The 16,909-nt window shown below is 45.8% G+C and overlaps 2 protein-coding genes across 2 annotated transcripts in view; one reads left to right on the top strand and one right to left on the bottom strand.

Moving 5' to 3' along the window:
• LOC144698562 (uncharacterized) overlaps positions 1-16,909 on the bottom strand; it is a 1,040,782-nt gene that overhangs the window by 126,744 nt on the left and 897,129 nt on the right. The gene's annotated exons all lie outside the window — the stretch shown is intronic.
• LOC144698052 (uncharacterized) lies at positions 10,963-14,303 on the top strand. The gene is made up of 3 exons (XM_078569984.1): positions 10,963-11,308; positions 11,477-11,568; positions 13,983-14,303. Exons 1-3 carry the CDS (start codon positions 10,963-10,965, stop codon positions 14,301-14,303), a joined length of 759 nt encoding a protein of 252 aa, XP_078426110.1.

Here is a 16,909-nt window from a genome sequence, read left to right as displayed (position 1 = left end):
TCAATTGATTGTATAATTTTATATCTTGGCCTTAAAACTGCAATTACTATCGGATCAGAAAAATTTATTTGATATGCAATTACGTCCTCCCACCCAGCATTCAATGCGGTACAGAATGTGCCCTATCCAGAGCGCCAGAGTCTTACGCATGCGGAGTGCGGAGTCTGATTCGCACCTGCGCATTGCGGGCTATTACCTCAGCATGCGCAGTGCTGTCCTGTGACTGGAGCCGCAGAGTGGGTGAGAAAATGGCGACTGGAGCAGAATAACAGAGTTAGTGGGTGTGCGGGAGGAATGGAGCCAGCGGAGTGGGCAGGGAGGTTTCATAAACACTTGGTGCAGGCCGCAGAGCCTTAATAAGAAACTACAGGCCCCGCGTTTGCAGCGAACAGGCCGGAAATGGCTGGGTCTCTCCCTCTGCTCGGCCCGGGGGAGCGGCTGTGCAGCAGGGCGCATGCGCGGTCATCCTGGTCCAGGTAGCAGGAGGAGACAATATTGTGAATTTCTATCCTGGACTGACGGATGGATTTTGGAAACTCCTTTTCCAGGGGGTTAGAAGGGGAGGATTTACACACAGCAAACTCAAACCAAGAGAAATATTTCTCATTTTCTGTCCTGGACTGACAGTGATTGATTGTCTTGTAATCTTTTCATAGGATATCACGTGGGAAGGATTTGCAGACGGGAAACTCAAACCAAACATCAGATCAAGATCTGACAGACTCACTCGATTCATCAACCTTTGAGAGTAAGTAATGAGTTTCAGGTCATTATCACTCATTGTGTAAATTTTTGCTCACACCCCTCCTGTAAATCTTGCTTCATAACTTAAATCTGTGTCCCATAACACTTTTATGATCAGATAATGTGAACAGCTTTTCTTTAACTACCTCATGTAAACCAATCATAAACATGTATAACTCTATCAAATTTCCCCTCAATCTACTTTGCTCCAAGGAGAACAACACCAGTTTTTCCAAACTAATCTAAAATCCTTCACCCGTTGAACCACTCTGGTAAGTCTCCTGCGCACCCTCTTAAGGACCCTCACATCCTTCATAATGTGTGGTGATCAGTGGTTTACACAAACCCAGATGTTCTGTGTCCATGTCTGTGATATCATCACACATCGATAATTACACTGTGACATCAGCACACACCGACAATTGCGCGGTGACATCACCCCGCTCCCAGTGTATTTCCTCAACTGGGAGATTTTTCTCTGACTTCAGTGCTTCTGATATCTTTCCAGCTACAGTCTCCGGCAGGAGTTTCCAAAGCTAAAAAGAGTTAAATTGTTTCACAGCTGAGTAGTTTTGACAAGTCATCTACAATTTGGAGCTTTTAGTCCTCTGTTATCTGTGTGAGGTCAGACAGCTCTGTGGCTGGTGTGACTCCTTTATTGTGGATCTGATTCTGTGTCCATCCATTGCTCTTTTTCACCTCTGCCCTCCCTGATCACCTCTCTGCTGTTGTCTAACTTTCTCTGTCTCTAATAGTGGGTGTATTTTAGCTCTGTTTAGCATTTTAGGGTTACTTCTGCCAACTGCTGCCTTGACCATGTGCTGCTGGCTTACCAATTATAGCTTCCCACCATGTCTTTCATAGTCAGGAGTTGTTTTTCCTGTGCTATAGTCCATCTCACTTCTACCCCTGAGCTTATATTGATGATCAGATTCTGCATCATTTTTATTCCCTGTAGTTCATTCTGCACCCCTGAAATGTTAACTCTGTTTCTCTCTCCACAGATACTTCCTGACTTGCTGAGTATTTCCAGCATTTTCTCTTTTTATTTCAGATTTCTAGCAGCTGCAGTATTTTGGTATTATTTTATTGGCAGGCAAAGTTACTGAGGTGGAAATAGGCGGTCTTAGTGATATGTAGTTAGAAGCTCAGCTTAGGGTGAAATATGACACTAAGGTTGTGAACAGTCTGGCTCAGCCTCAAAGTTGTCAGAGAGATGGATGGCATTGATGGTTAGGGAGTGGAGTTTGTAGCAGGGACTGAAGACAATGGCTTCAATCTTCCCAATATTTAAATGGAGGAAATTTCTGTTCATCCAACACTGGATGTTAAACAAATCAGGATGGTGTGTGACTTGGAGGTGATGGTGTTCACATACATCTACCCAGGTCCTTCTAGGGGATGGAGGCTGAGGGTTTGGGAGATGTTGGTAGAATTGCAGATGCATAAAATCCCTTTCCTTCACCCCCTGCCTCTCCCATCTCCCTCTCTATTTCCCCCAGTAGATGCTGGTGTTTTGTATAGTCCCTGACCAGTTGGCAGGTTCCCTTCCCTGAAGGACATTAGTGAACCAGTTGGGTTTTTATGACAATCCAGCAGTTTTCATGGTCACTTTTTCCTCGTACTGGCCCCAAAAATTACCAGATTCATTCACCTCAATTTCACAACCTGTTTTTGTGATATTGTGGTTTCTCTCTCATTCACTTTTGTCTATTTAAACTATTTCCCCAGGATTTTCAATTGGGAAACCCAATGTTTCATCAGAATCTAACGGTGTCGCACAATTAGTGGTAACCTGAATTTCATCGGATTTTGAACATGGAAGGAAAAAGCACCGTTCACCGTGGGGAGAAACCGTACACGTGTTCTGTGTGTGGACGAGGCTTCAGCCGATCATCTGACCTGTCAAAACATAAATGCAGTTACAGTGGGGAGAAACCATGGAAATGTGGAGACTGTGGGAAAGGATTCAATTATCCATCCAGGCTGGATACTCACCAGCGCACACACACTGGGGAGAGGCCTTTCACTTGTTCTGTATGTATGAAGGGATTTATTGATTCATCCACCCTCCTGAGACACCAGCTCATTCACACTGAAGAGAGGCCGTTCACCTGCTCCGAGTGTGGAAAGGGATTCACTTGGGCATCCAGCCTGCTGAGGCACCAGCGAATTCACTCTGGGGGGATGCCATTTACCTGCTCCAAGTGTGGGAAGGGATTCATTCAGTTATCCAACCTGCTGACACACCAGAGAGTTCACACTGGGGAGAGGCCATTTACCTGCTCCGAGTGTGGGAAGGCATTCACTCAGTTATCCAACCTGCTGACACACCAGCGAGTTCACACTGGTGAGAGGCCATTTACCTGCTCCGAGTGTGGGAAGGGATTCAGTCAGTCATCCACCCTGCTGAAACACCAGAGAGTTCACTCTGGGGAGAGACCGTTCACCTGCTCCGAGTGTGGGAAGAGATTCACTCAGTCATCAAACCTGCTGACACACCTGCGAGTTCACACTGGGGAGAGACCATTCATCTGCTCTGAGTGTGAGAAGGGATTCGTTAATTTATCCGATCTGTTGAGACACCAGCGAATTCACACTGTGGAGAGACAGTTCACCTGCTCCCATGTGGGAAGGGCTTCACACAGTCATCCCACTTGCTGAGACATCAGCGAATTCATACTGGAGAGAGGCCGTTCATCTGTCCTGTATGTGGGAAGGGATTCATTGTGTCCTCTGACCTCCTGAAGCACCAGCGAATTCACACTGAGGAGAGGCCGTTCAGCTGCTCCAAGTGTGGGAAGGGATTCACCTGGTCATCCCAACTGATGAGACACCAGCGAGTTCACAAATAATGAACAGGATGTTGCTGTTAATCACATCCAGGACTGAACCTTGTTCATTGTAGTCTGTTTCTGCTGATGTTAATAAACTCTAGCCCAGTTATTGGGGCTAATATTCTGGATAAGGACAAATAAAATATATTTGTGTTAAATATAGCATATTGAGTCTTGTTAATATCTCTAACACAAGTTAGTTTCTCTGGAAGGGCTCTCCCTCTCCCCTCTCTCCTCCATCCTCACCTCTAACAACAAGTGTAAGGAGCTCATGCACCTTCTTTGTCACTAAGATTGAGACAATCCAATCAGCTGCCTCTGCTGCTTCCCTCCCTTCCACTAGCCTACTGGGACAAACTGCCTCTATAATGTTCCACCTTGTCCAAGCTGTGAACCCACATCTTTCATTAGCTTCTCTCCCATCCCCCTTCCTGCCCTCTCAGTGCTCATCTTGTCCATGAGACCCACCTCCTGCTCCATCGACCGTATTCCCACTAAACTGCTGATCCCCCAACTTCCCCATGTTCACTGATATTGTTCACAGTTCTCTCTCTTCTGGTACTATCCCTCCTTCAAATCATCACACTTTCCTCAAAAAACAATTACTTAACTCTTACTGTCCTTGCAAAGTATTGACCCATCTTCAATCCCCAGTTCCTCTCTGAACTCTTGAAAAGTGTTCACACCTCCCAAATCCATCTCCATCTTCCCCAGAACTCCCTGCTTGAATCCATCCAATCAGGTTTCTGCCCCTGCCACTGTACTGAAACAGCTCAGATCAAAGCCACCAATGACATCCTATGTGACAGTGGCAAAGGGAAACTATCCCTTCTCGACCTGCTTTGACAAGGTTGACCACGCCATTCTGCTCCAACACCTCTCCACTGTCGTCCATGGGTGGGGCTGCTCTCTCCTGGTTCCATTCTCTATCTAATCATAGTCAGAGAATCACTTGGATTGTCTTCCCTTCCCACTCCCACAGTTACCTCTGGTGTCCCCAGAGGATCCAGCCTTGGCCTCCATTTATTTCTCAGCAACATTCTCCCCACAGCGACATCATCTGAAAACACAGTGTCAGTTATCACATGGACACTGACAGTGCCCAGCTCTACCTCAGCAACACCTCTCTCGACTTCTCCACTTTTGTTAGATTATCAGAATGTTTGTGGATGTGCAGAAATTTTCTCCAATTAAATTTTGGGAAGATTGAAGCCATTGTTTTCATTCCTGAGCTACCAACTCCATTCTTTATCCTATTTCTATCAGGTCATCTCTCAGCCTTCTCTTTTCCAGAGAAAAGAGCTTCAGGCTATTTAGCCTTTCCTGGCGATTATAACCTATCCGTTCCTGTAACATTTGTGAATGAACTTTTATGTCTTTGGCCCTTGCGACGCCTGACAGCAGTTTCGAGTCTGTATGACCCTTCTTCAGAGGGCGTTTCTATTGGACAGAGTGGTTTCTGGGCCGCAGAGAATTGTGGGATTTTGAAAATGGGAGAAGAAAGCACCATTCACAGTGTTCTGCATGTGGATGAGATTTCAGCCGATCATCTGACCTTGTCAAAACATAAATGCAGTCACAACTGAAAGCAGTTGTGCAAATGTTGACAATGGGAAGGGATTCTTTTACCCATCGAAATTGGAAACTCATTGGAGCGTTCACACTGTGGAGAGGCCATTGACTTGCTTAAAGTGTCAGAAGGGATTCACTCCGTTATCCCACCTGCAGACACACCAGCGAGTTCACACTGGGGAGAGGCCATTCATCTGCGCTGTGTGGAAAGAGATTCATTAATTTATACAATCTGATTGCACATCAAAGAGAGCTTTTAGATTTCAAGACTGTGGGAAGTGCTTTACAAGTTCTCAGGAACTGATCCGCCAGCAATGTATTCATTCTGATGAGAGACCGTTCAGATTCCTTCTTTATGGGACTGGATTCAGGCAATCATCCCACCTCTCTCTACACAAGCGCTCTCATACTGGGGAGATGCTGTACACCTGCACCGAGTGTGGGAAGATATGCATTCAGTCATCCCACCTGCCGAGACATCAACGACTTCACAACGAACTACAGTGATTGGATTTTGCTGTTAATAATGTACAAGAATGAACTATACTTATTGGGGTCTGTTTCAGCTGATGTTAATAAACTCCAGCCCAGTTATAAGGTTAATATTCTGGATAAAGCTCAAATAAACCAACATTCTGTCAAATACAGAGGATGTTGAATTTTCAAAAACATCTCTAACACAAGTTAGTTATTTGTCACTAAGATTGAGACAATCTTGAGAATCTTGAGACAATTGAGATCAGCTGCCTCTGCTGCTTCTCTCCCTCCCATGAGTACATCCTTGTCCCCGACATCCTTGCAATTCGCATCCAATCTCTGACCACTCTTCCGTCTCCAAAATCATGCTTACCTCCCAAATCCATGCACAATGGTCCTGGAACTTAGGGGTAAAATGACATTGTGAAAGGATTGTTCACCGGCTGTTCTTACGGACAAGACGGAGTTCAAATGTTCTGTGTATGGGAAGAAAAAATAATTGTTCACACCGCCGACTGAGACTCCAGTGAGTTCACATCTAAATGTAGGTAGTTTTACTGCAGTTATTTACACCTGGGACAGTATTATGGCAGAGTACCCATGCACTTTGTTTGTCATACCAATTGACTGAATAATTTTATATATTGGTCTTGGGCTTCGTTCGTCATCGGATCACAAAACATAATTTTCTATTCAAAAAAACGACCTCTCAATGGCAGCGTGGTTACCCAGCCTTCAACAGGGGCCAGAATGTGCCCTATCCTCACAACAGGAGCTCCCTACACATGCGAACTAGGATGTGTGCTTGGAGCATGCGCAGTGCGGCCCATTTCATGAGCATGCGCAGTGCTGGTCTGTGGCTGAAGCCGCTCAGAGCGGGTGAGAGAATGTCGAGTGGAGCAAACTAACAGAGTTAGTGGGTCTGTGAGGAGGAATGGAGCCAGCGGAGTGGGCAGGGAGGCTTCATAAAGACACATTGCAGACCTCAGGCCCGAAATAACAAGGTAGCGGTCTTGTGTTTGCAGAAAACGGACCGAGAAAGTCTGGATTTCTCCCTTCGCAGGACCGGGGTAACGGCCGCCATCTTTATAGGGGGCAATGTGCAGCAGGGCGCATGCGCGGTCATCCTGGTCCAGGAAGCAGGAGGAGAGAATGTGAATTTCTATCCTGGACTGACAGGGATGGATTTTGGAAACTCCTTTTACAGGGGGTTAGAAGGGGAACATTTACAGACGGATGAGATCTGACAGAGTCACTCAATTCATCAGGACCTGGATCCTCCTTTTTTAATGCTCTGTATGAACCGTTTCCCAAACCTGCCACACTCAGTCCAGGATAGAAATTCAGGACCTGGATTCTATCAGCCTCTGAGTGTAAGCATTGAGTTCCAGGTCATTATCACTCACTGTGCAAACATTTCTTTCTCACATCCCTCCTGTACATCTTACCCAAAATTTTAAATCTGTGACCTATAATCCTTTCATGATCTGCTACTGTGAACAGCTTTTCTTTAACTACTTTATGTAAACCTTTCATAATTTTGTGCACCTTTTGTTAAATCTTCCCTCCATCTACTTTGCTCCAAGGAGAACAATCCCAGTTTCTCCAACCTAACCTTGCAACTAAAATCCCTCATCCCTCGACCCATTCTGGTAAATCTCCTCTGCCCCCTCTCAAGGACCCTCCCATCCTTCATAATGTGTGGTGGTCACTGGTTTGCACAGGCCCAGATGTTCCGTTCGTGTCTGTGACACCATCACACATCGACAATTACACTGTGACATCATCACACATCGACAATTACACGGTGACATCACCCTGCTCCCCGGGTATTTCCTCAACTGGGAGATTTTTCTCTGACTCCAGTGTTTCTGATATCTTTCCAGCTGCAGGCTCCAACAGGAGAGTTTAAAGTTGAAAACTGAAATTGTTTCAGAGTTGAGTATTTTTGACCATTCATCTACAATTTGGAGCTTTTAGTTCTCTGCTCTGTTATCTTTTAGAGGTTCCATCGCTCTGGGGCTAGTGTGGCTCCTTTCCTGTGGATCTGAATCCATGTCCATCTTTTGCTCTGTTTCACCTCTGCCCTCCCTGATCATCTCTCTGTCATTGTCAAACTTCCTCTGTCTCTAATACTGGGTGCATTTTAGCTGCGTTTGGCATTTAACTGTTACTTCTGCTGATTGTGTCCAAATAAGGTTTCCTCTACTGCCCATCCCCAGACCATGTGCTGCTTTCTTACCAGCTTTATCTTCCCACAGTATCATTCACAGTCAGGAATTGTTTTTCCTATGCTATAATCCATTTCTCTTCCACTTCTGAGCTTATATTGACCATCAAATTCTGCACCATTTTTATTCCCTGTAATCCATTCTGCACACCCTGAAATGTTAACTCTGTTTCTCTCTCCACAGATACTGCCTGATCTGCTAAGTATTTCCAGCATTTTCTCTTTTTATTTCAGATTTCCAGCAGCTGCAGTATTTTGCTATTATTTTATTGCAGGTGTAGCTCACAGAACCGAGTCTAGAAACACAGACGGACCAATTAAGAGCCGGTTTGTATCAGGGTGGCCGTTGGTTACAGAAGTTGGTCCCTGGCCTCCAGTGTAGGTCCTTTCTCATCAAGTCATAAAATCATTGAATGATTACAATACAGATGGAGGCCATTCAGCCCATTGTGCACATGCTGGCTCTTTGCAAGAGCAAGTCAGCTAGTCCCACTCCCCTGCCCTTTCACTAACACAACCAGCAAATATTGCCAATCCCCAGTTGCCTGTGGAGAAGATGATGTTTGACCTTCTTGAACCGCTGCAGTCCGTGTGGTGAAGGTGCTCCCACAATGCTGTTAGGTAAGGAGTTACAGGTTATTCACCCAGCGATATATGTCTAAATCAACAACAGCAATTTGTGTTCATATAGCACCTTTAACGTAATAAAACTTTCCAAGGCATTTCAAAGAACAGTATGCGTTTATAAAAAGCATTAGTGATTAGGAATGTACAATCAAAGCTCTCTGCTGTTGACTGAGTTCTGAATTGGCTGATTGATGGACACTGTAACCAGGTCAGGCTCAGTTTCCTCGCGGTGACTCTGCATAATTTAATTTAGGTTCTCCTTAACCCGGAGCCTTAAGCCCATAAGACATAGGAGCAGAAATTAGGCCATTTGGCCCATCGAGTCTGCTCTGTCATTCAATCATGGCTGATAAGTTTTTCAACCCCATTCTCCCTGTAACCTTTGATCCCCTTACCAATCAAGAACCTATCTATCTCCGTCTTAAATACACTCAATGACCTGGCCTCCACATCCTTCTGTGGCAATGAATTCCATAGATTCACCACTCTCTGGCCAAAGAAGTTTCTCCTCATCTCTGTTCTAAAAGGTCTTCCCTTTACTCTGAGGCTGTGCCTTCGGGTCCTAGTCTCTCCTACTAAGGGGAACATCTTCCCCACGTCCACTCTATCCAGGCCTTTCAGTATTCGGTAAGTTTCAATCAGATCCCCCCTCATCCTTCTAAACTCCATCGAGTATAGACCCAGAGTCCTCAAATGTACCTCATATGTTAAGCCTTTCATTCCTGGGATCGTTCTCGGGAACCTCCTCTGGACCCTCTCCAGGGCCAACACATCCTTCCTGAGATACGGGGCCCAAAATTGCTCACAATATTCTAAATGTGGTCTGACCAGAGCCTTATAAAGCCTCAGCAGCACATCCCTGCTTTTATATTCTAGTCCTTTCGAAATAAATGCCAACATTGCATTTGCCTTCCTAACTACCGACTCAACCTGCAAGTTAACCTTAAGAGAATCATGGACTAGGACTCCCAAGTCCCTTTGCACTCCAGATTTCTGAATTCTCTCCCCATTTAGAAAATAGTCTATGCCTCTATTCTTCCTACCAAAGTGCATGACCTCACACTTCCCCACGTTGTATTCCATCTGCCACTTCTTTGCCCATTCTCCTAACCTGTCCAAATCCTTCTGCAGCCTCCCTGCCTCCTCAATACTACCTGTCCCTCCACCTATCTTTGTATCATCTGCAAACTTAGCCAGGATGCCCTCAGTTCCTGCATCTAGATCATTAATGTATAAGGTGAAAAGTTGTGGTCCCAACACTGACCCCTGCGGAACTCCACTAGTCACCGGCCGCCATCCTGAGAAGGACCTCCTTATCCCCACTCTCTGCCTCCTGCCAGACAGCCAATCTTCTATCCATGTTAGTACCTTGCCTCTAACACCATGGGCTCTTATCTTACTGAGCAGCCTCCTGTGCGGCACCTTGTCAAAGGCCTTCTGGAAGTCAAGTAGATAACATCCATTGGCTCTCCTTTGTCTAACCTACTCGTTACCTCCTCAAAGAATTCTAACAGATTTGTCTGAGTCTGTGTAGGTCAGTGAACACAGGAGTGATGGGTGAACAAGACTTGGTGCGAGTAAGCACATGGGCAGCAGAGCTTTGGATGACCTCAAGATTACAGGGAGGTTGAATATGGGTAGCCGGCCGGGAGTGCGTTAGGAAAGTTAAGTCTAGAGGTAACAAAGGAATGGATGAGAGTTTCAGCAGCAGATGAGCTGAGACTGGGGTGGAGTCGGGCGATGTTACTGAGGTGGAAATAGGCGGTCTTGGTGATGATGTGGATATGTGGTTGGAAGCTCATCTTGGGGTGAAATATTTCACTATGTTTGTGAACAGTCTGGTTCAGTCTCAGACAGTTGTCAGCGAGAGGTGCTGAGTCAGTGTCTGGGGAGTGCAGTTTGTAGTGGGGACTGAAGACAATGGCTTCAATCTTCCCGTTATTTAAATGGAATAATTTTCTGCTCATCCAGTACTGGATGTCAGACAAGTCAGGACGGTGTGTGACTTGGAGGGGAACTTGGAGGTGATGGTGTCACATACACCTGCTACCCTGGTCCTTCTAGGTAGTGGATGTTGAGGGTTTGGGCGATTCTGTCAGGGTTCTCCTGCATCTCTCACTTCTCTCTCGCTCTTTCTCCCTCCTCCCCTAGAAGCCCGAATCTTGTGTAGGCCCAGACTGGGTGGCGGGTTCCCTTCCCTGAAGGATATTAGTGAACCAGTTGGGTTTTTATGACAATCCAGCAGTTTTCATGGTCACTTTTTCCTCGTGCCGGCCCCACAAATTCCCAGATTCATTCAGCTCAATTTCACAACCAGCCTTTGTGTTTTTGTGGGTTCTCTCTCACTCCCTTTTTTCTGTTTTAAATCAATTTCATAGGGTATTAGAAGGGGAGGATTTGCTGTCGGGAAACTCACACCAAGACCTGAGAGAGTCACTTGATTCATCAGGACCTGAATATTATCAGCCGTTGAACATGGAAGCAGAAAGCGCTGCTCACGCTGGGGAGAAACCGTGTAAGTGCGGGGACTGTGGGAAGGGATTTAATTACCCGTCTGACCTGGAAACTCATCGACGCACTCACACTGGGGAGAAGCCATTCACCTGCCCTGAGTGTGGGAAGGGTTTTACTCAGTCATCCACTCTGCTGACACACCAGCGAGTTCACACTGGGGAGAGACCGTTCACCTGCTCCGACTGTGGGAAGGGATTTGTTAGTTCAACCAACCTGCTGACACACCAGAGAGTTCACACCGGGGAGAGACCGTGCACCTGCTCTGAGTGTGGGAAGGGATTCACTAGGTCATCCCACCTACTGAGACATCAGCTGGTTCATTCAGACCAGAGACAGTTTACATGCTCAGTCTGCTGGAAGTGCTATAAAAGTTACCAGGATCTGATCTTACATCAACGTGTTCACACTGACGAGAGACCACTCAGGTGCCCTCACTGCAGGACTGGGTTCAGGCAATCATCTGACCTCATTGTACATCAGCGCAGTCACACTGGGGAGAGGCCGTTCACCTGTTCCATGTGTGGGAAGGGATTTACTCAGTCATCCAACCTGCTGAGACACCAGCGAATTCATACTGGAGAAGGGGCTGCTCACTTGCCCTGACTGTAGGAAGGGATTCATTCATTGAACCTACCCACTGAAACACCACCGAGTTCACACTGGGGAGAGACCAGTCAGCTGGTCTGTGTGTGGAAAGCGATTCACTCAGTCATTTGTGCTGCTGAGACACCAGCAAGTTGACAAGTAACAGCAAAATCCAATTACTGTAGTTAATCACATCCTGGATGGAACCATGTTCATTGGGGTCTGTTTCTGCTGATGTTAATAAACTCCAGCCCTGTTATAGAGGCTAATATTGTTGATACAAATCAATTAAGTCAACTTGGTGTGAAATACAAGGTGTGTCAAATCTTTGTAATATCTCCAATACTCTGCTTCTCCCCTGTCGCCTCCAACAACAAGTGTGAGGAGCCGATGGAGCTTCTTTGTTACTAAGATTGAGACAATCCGATCAGCTGCCTCTGCTGCTTCCCTCCCTCCCACTAGCCCACTGGGACAAACTGTCTGTAAGGTTCCTTCTTGTCTGAGCTCTGAACTCGCATCTTTCTCCAGTTTCTCTCCCATCTCCCCTCATGTCCTCTCAGTGCTCCTCTTGTCCATGAGGCCCTCCTTCTGCTCCCTTGATCTTATTCTCACCAAACTGCTGATTATCCGACTTCCCCATGTTAGCTGATATTGTTAATGTTTCTCTCTCTCCTGGTAATGTCCCTCTCATCATCAAATCTATCGTCATCACCCATCCTAAAAATAAACTCTTGACCTGACCATCTTTTCAAACTACCACCCCATCTCCAATCTCACTTTCCTCTCCAAAATCCTTGTACTTGGTGTCCCCCAAGGATCTATCCTTGGCCCCTCCTATTTCTCATCTACATGCTGCCACTCGGTGACATCATCCAAAAGCACCGTGTTAGTTTTCACATGTACACTGACAACACCCAGCTCTACCTCACCACCATCCCTCTCCATTCCTCCACTGGTACTAAATTATCAAACTGCTTATCCCACATCCAGTACTGGATGAGCAGAAATTTCCTCCAATCAAAAATTGGGAAGACCAAAGCCATTGTCTTCGGTCACCAGTACAAATTCCGTTCCCTAACTACCGAGTCCATCCCTCTCCCTGGGAACTGTCTGAGGCTGAACCACACTGTTCACAATCTTGGTCTTTTATTTGACCCCAAGGTGAGTTTCTGACCACATATCCACACCATCATTAACACCAGATATTTTAATCTCTAAAACGTCGCCTGTCTCCACCTGACCCCAGCTCATCCGCTGCTCAAACCCTCATCCATGTCCGTGTTACCTTTTGACTTGACAATCCCAATACATTCCTAGCCGGCCCCTCACATTCAACCCGGCCCCACACAGAAACATGAGATCATCCAAAACTCTGCTGTCTGTGAGCTTTATCAGGCCAAGTCCTGTTCACCCTTCACCCCTGTAATCATTGACCTAAATTGGTCCCTGTTCAAGCAATGCCTCAATTTTAAAATTCGTAACCTTGTTAACAAATCCCTTCATGGCCACGTCCCTCCCTATCTCAGTAACTTCCAGTCGCACAACCCTCTGAGATATCTGTGCTATCTCATCCCGTACTCTTTAGCATCCCTGATTTTAATTACTCCACCATCGGTGGCCGTGCCTCGGTGCAAAGTTCCGGAATTTCCTCCCGAAACCTCTCCAGCTCTCTCTCCTGATTAAAGAGGCTTGTTAATATCTGCCTCTCCAATCAAGGTTCTGTCTATTTACCCTAATATCGACCCATGTGACTCGATGTCAAATGTTTCTTTATGAAAGTCCTGTGAAGAACCTTGGCACATTTTGTTCCATTAAAGGTATTATATGAATACAAGTTGTTGCTGTTTCACGACAACCAGTTTGTGCACAGTAAGATTCCACAAACAGCAATCAGACTTAACAGATTAATCCAGGCTTTTTTTGGTGGTGTTAGTTAAAGCACGAGTGTTGGTCCCACTGCACCAGGAGATCTCCCCTGTGGACAGGATGTGGAGTTGTTGAGCTCTCCTGAGCTGAGAGTGGAGCTGATTGAGCTGTCGGGCCTGCAGTGTACCTTGAAAAACCGCTGTCTGGGATCTTTCCTCTTAATTCACTGACTCCCAGCTGAAGTTGTTTCTGCAGTTAAATAGTTAACTTTGAATATCAATCCCAATTTAACCTTTGGAGCGAAATCTGCAACTTTAAATCAGCTGTAAAAAAGAAAGAAAATTCATGCTAATGCATTTGGGGAGGGCAAACAAAGCTGGAGAATACACAATAAACAGGAGAACATTGGGAGGGGTAGAGGAAGTGAGAGACCTCGGAGTCCATGTCCACTGGTCCCTGAAGGTGGCCGGACAGGTGGATCAGGTGGTAAAGAAAGCATATATTTATCAGAACTCACCATACACCAGCACACTCACACCGGGGAGAGGCCATTCACCTGTACGGAGTGTGGGAAGGGATTCACTCAGTTATCCAGCCTGCTGAGACACGAACAAACTCACACTGAGGGGAGGCCATTCAGCTGCTCCGAGTGTGGGAAAAGATTCACCCATTCAAACAACCTTGTGAGACACCAGCGAGTTCACACTGGGGAGAAGTTGTTCAGCTGCTCCGAGTGTGGCAAGAGATTTACTCAGTCACCCCACCTACAGACACATCAACAAATTCACACTGCCGAGTGGCCTTTTAAATGCCCAGACTGCGAGAAGTGCTTTGAAATTCCAGTGAACTGATGTCCCATCAACGTGTTCACACTGACGAGAGACCGTTCAGGTGCTCTCACTGTGGGACTGGGTTCAGGTGGTCATCTCAACTCACTGGACACCAATGAATTCACTCTGGAGAGAGGCCGTTCAGCTTTTCCGAGTGTGGGAAGGGATTCACTCAGTCGCTAACCTGCTGAGACACCAGTGAGTTCACAATTAACAAGTGATTGGATTTTGCTGTGAATCACATCCAGGTCTGAACCATGTTCATTGGGGTCTGTTTCTGCTGATGGTAATAAACTCCAGCCCAGTTATAGGGGTTTATATTCTGGATAACAATCAGATTTGTGTTAAACACATGATTTATTGAGTCTTTTTTAATATTGCTAACACAAAATAGTTCCTTTTGAACATAGGAACATGTCTCAGGACATTGGGACAGCAATGAACAAACTCAGGGTAATATTGGATACAGAGTCAAAACAACGTGATATTCTTTCTCCATGTGACCTGTCTCAGAATTCTCTCATCAAACAGACCATCAACATGAGAGGAATTGACATTTTAAGTCATTCCAAGAGGAAATTAGAGGCTGTAATTATCCAGGAAGTTGTTCTGAAATTTACACTACCTCCCACTGTCACCAAAGCTGGCAATAGACAGCTCATTGTTCTAATTGTGTTGTAGCCTCTGTCCCAGATGTTGTTCAATATAGATTTAATGTTCAGAGAAAGGGCTGAGATTGGATGGTCAAAACTGCTCACAGGCTATGGAGGGTGATGTTGACTTGAATGTGCCAAAAACAGTGTTCTTCATAGGCACCAATACTTTATCCCCAGTATTGGTCACTTTGGTCGGTGTTGTCCACCTGATAGGACAGGATGTGTCCTCATGTGTCTGTTTGTATGAATGCGGGTGTGTCCCTGAGTGTGGAAGTGTGTGTAAATGTGTGTGGGTGTGGAGAAGATGTCTGAGTGTGTGAGACAGAGAGAGAATGTGTGTGTGGGTCTCTGTGTGTGGTTGTCTGTGCTGCTTCTCATTAGCTATAACACAAACCTTCCTCTCCAAGCAGACAACATGGCTCCTGAGAATCCCATCCAGTGATGTGAATGGTACGATTCGGAGATCCTACATCCAGGGTGAAACCACAGGCTGACTGTGTGCTGTGTAAAACCTGACACCTGCACAACCAGGCCCAACTTCTCCTGGAGCAACATGAAGTGTCTGCTGCTTTCCAGATCCATTCCTTTCCCCTCACCATTATCCTCAAATAGTTCACAAAATCCTTGTGTCCATCATCCTCCAACACGCCTATGGTTTCCACTTTAAATATTTCCATCAGTCTTTTTCACAGAGAGCAATGGGATTGCTGCTATCACAGGAATCAGTTCTGAAATACTGTCCCTCTGATCATTAGGCTCCCTGGAGTAATACACTGATCCCGATCTTCCCACCTAACACAAATCCATAGACCCATTTGAGTTCCAGATTTTAATGTGATCGTCTAATGTAGAAAACATATATCATTTAACCCATTTAAACCTGATCCAGCACACCCCCTCCACACACACTACAAGAGGTTGTCTTTGAGATCAGTTGTTCCTTTGTAATCTGGGTTGTTCTGAATGATAACAATATGAACCTTCTTCCTAACCTGTCCTAACCCTTGAAAGGTGGGAATGCGCCATTAACAAATATATGCTTCAAGTTAATAATTCTGCTTTGTCTGACTGACATGGTTAATTTACAGAAGGATTAGGGTATGGTCGAATGGACATATGTCCAATGGGGACATAAGGGGACTTCTTGCTAATGTCGGGATAACAAAGTTAGACATTATTTTTACAGCGATTTTTTTAACAATTTGCTGATTTTTGATGGAAAGGGAGACAGTGAGAAGGAGCTAGAAAGTCGAGAAGGTCAGAGGAAGTGCACTTGTGGTGTGGGGTGGGAGGGGAATAACAGAGGAACCAGGTATGGGTGCAGACCATTTCTACATAGGCATGAACGTACAGGATCGAAATTATAAACAAGGGCACACGGTTCATTCTGTAATCATGATCAATGCTGTAATGTCCACAAAATACTCCAAGCGTACGGGAGAAACTTGTATCGATGAGATGTCTTTGGAGCTCTCCTGTATCCCCATATTTGTAGTTAATGTTGCTTTTCCATCTCACAGCTGACTCATGTTGAGTGTTTTAGATTCTCCACAACACCCTTCTGTCGGTTCATTCACTGAAACCACGGACTCTCCTTGTTGTAACGGTGACATTCCCTGTCTGCCCGGTTATTTCTTGAAGTCAGTCAGCCCTTGAATTGTTTGTACATTGTTTCATCATGTCCCACCCAGCTGGCCGCCAGTGCAGAGGCATTGGAGGAGGACGGTTTGGTCCACGTTGTTAGAGGCTGTGGACAGGCTGAGAAGGACAACGAGGGAGTTTTCCTTTGTCACATTCACATGGGGTGTCATTGGTGACTTTGGGAAGAGCTATTTCGATACCGTGACAGGGACAGTGATCTTATTGGAGGGATTTAAACATGGAGTTCTGGGAAATGTAGACATGGATTTGGGAGGTGATCAGGACTTTGGAGAGCAAAAGGAGGTGGGAGCTGGAGCGGGATTTTAATAG

This window comes from Cetorhinus maximus, chromosome 23 (genome assembly GCF_964194155.1).
Source record: "Cetorhinus maximus chromosome 23, sCetMax3.hap1.1, whole genome shotgun sequence".
NCBI classification, from domain to species: domain Eukaryota; kingdom Metazoa; phylum Chordata; class Chondrichthyes; order Lamniformes; family Cetorhinidae; genus Cetorhinus; species Cetorhinus maximus.
The sequence above is the reverse complement of the archived record's forward strand: the minus strand, read 5'-3'. Positions and strand labels throughout refer to the sequence as shown.

Coding starts and splice junctions, on each gene's coding strand:
- LOC144698052 (XM_078569984.1), top strand. CDS start 10,963: ATGGAAGCAGAAAGCGCTGCTCACGCTGGGGAGAAACCGTGTAAGTGC. Junction 11,309..11,476: donor GTCATCCCACCTACTGAGAC/ATCAGCTGGTTC, acceptor ACCTCATTGTAC/ATCAGCGCAGTCACACTGGG. Junction 11,569..13,982: donor ACCTGCTGAGACACCAGCGA/ATTCATACTGGA, acceptor ATACACCAGCAC/ACTCACACCGGGGAGAGGCC.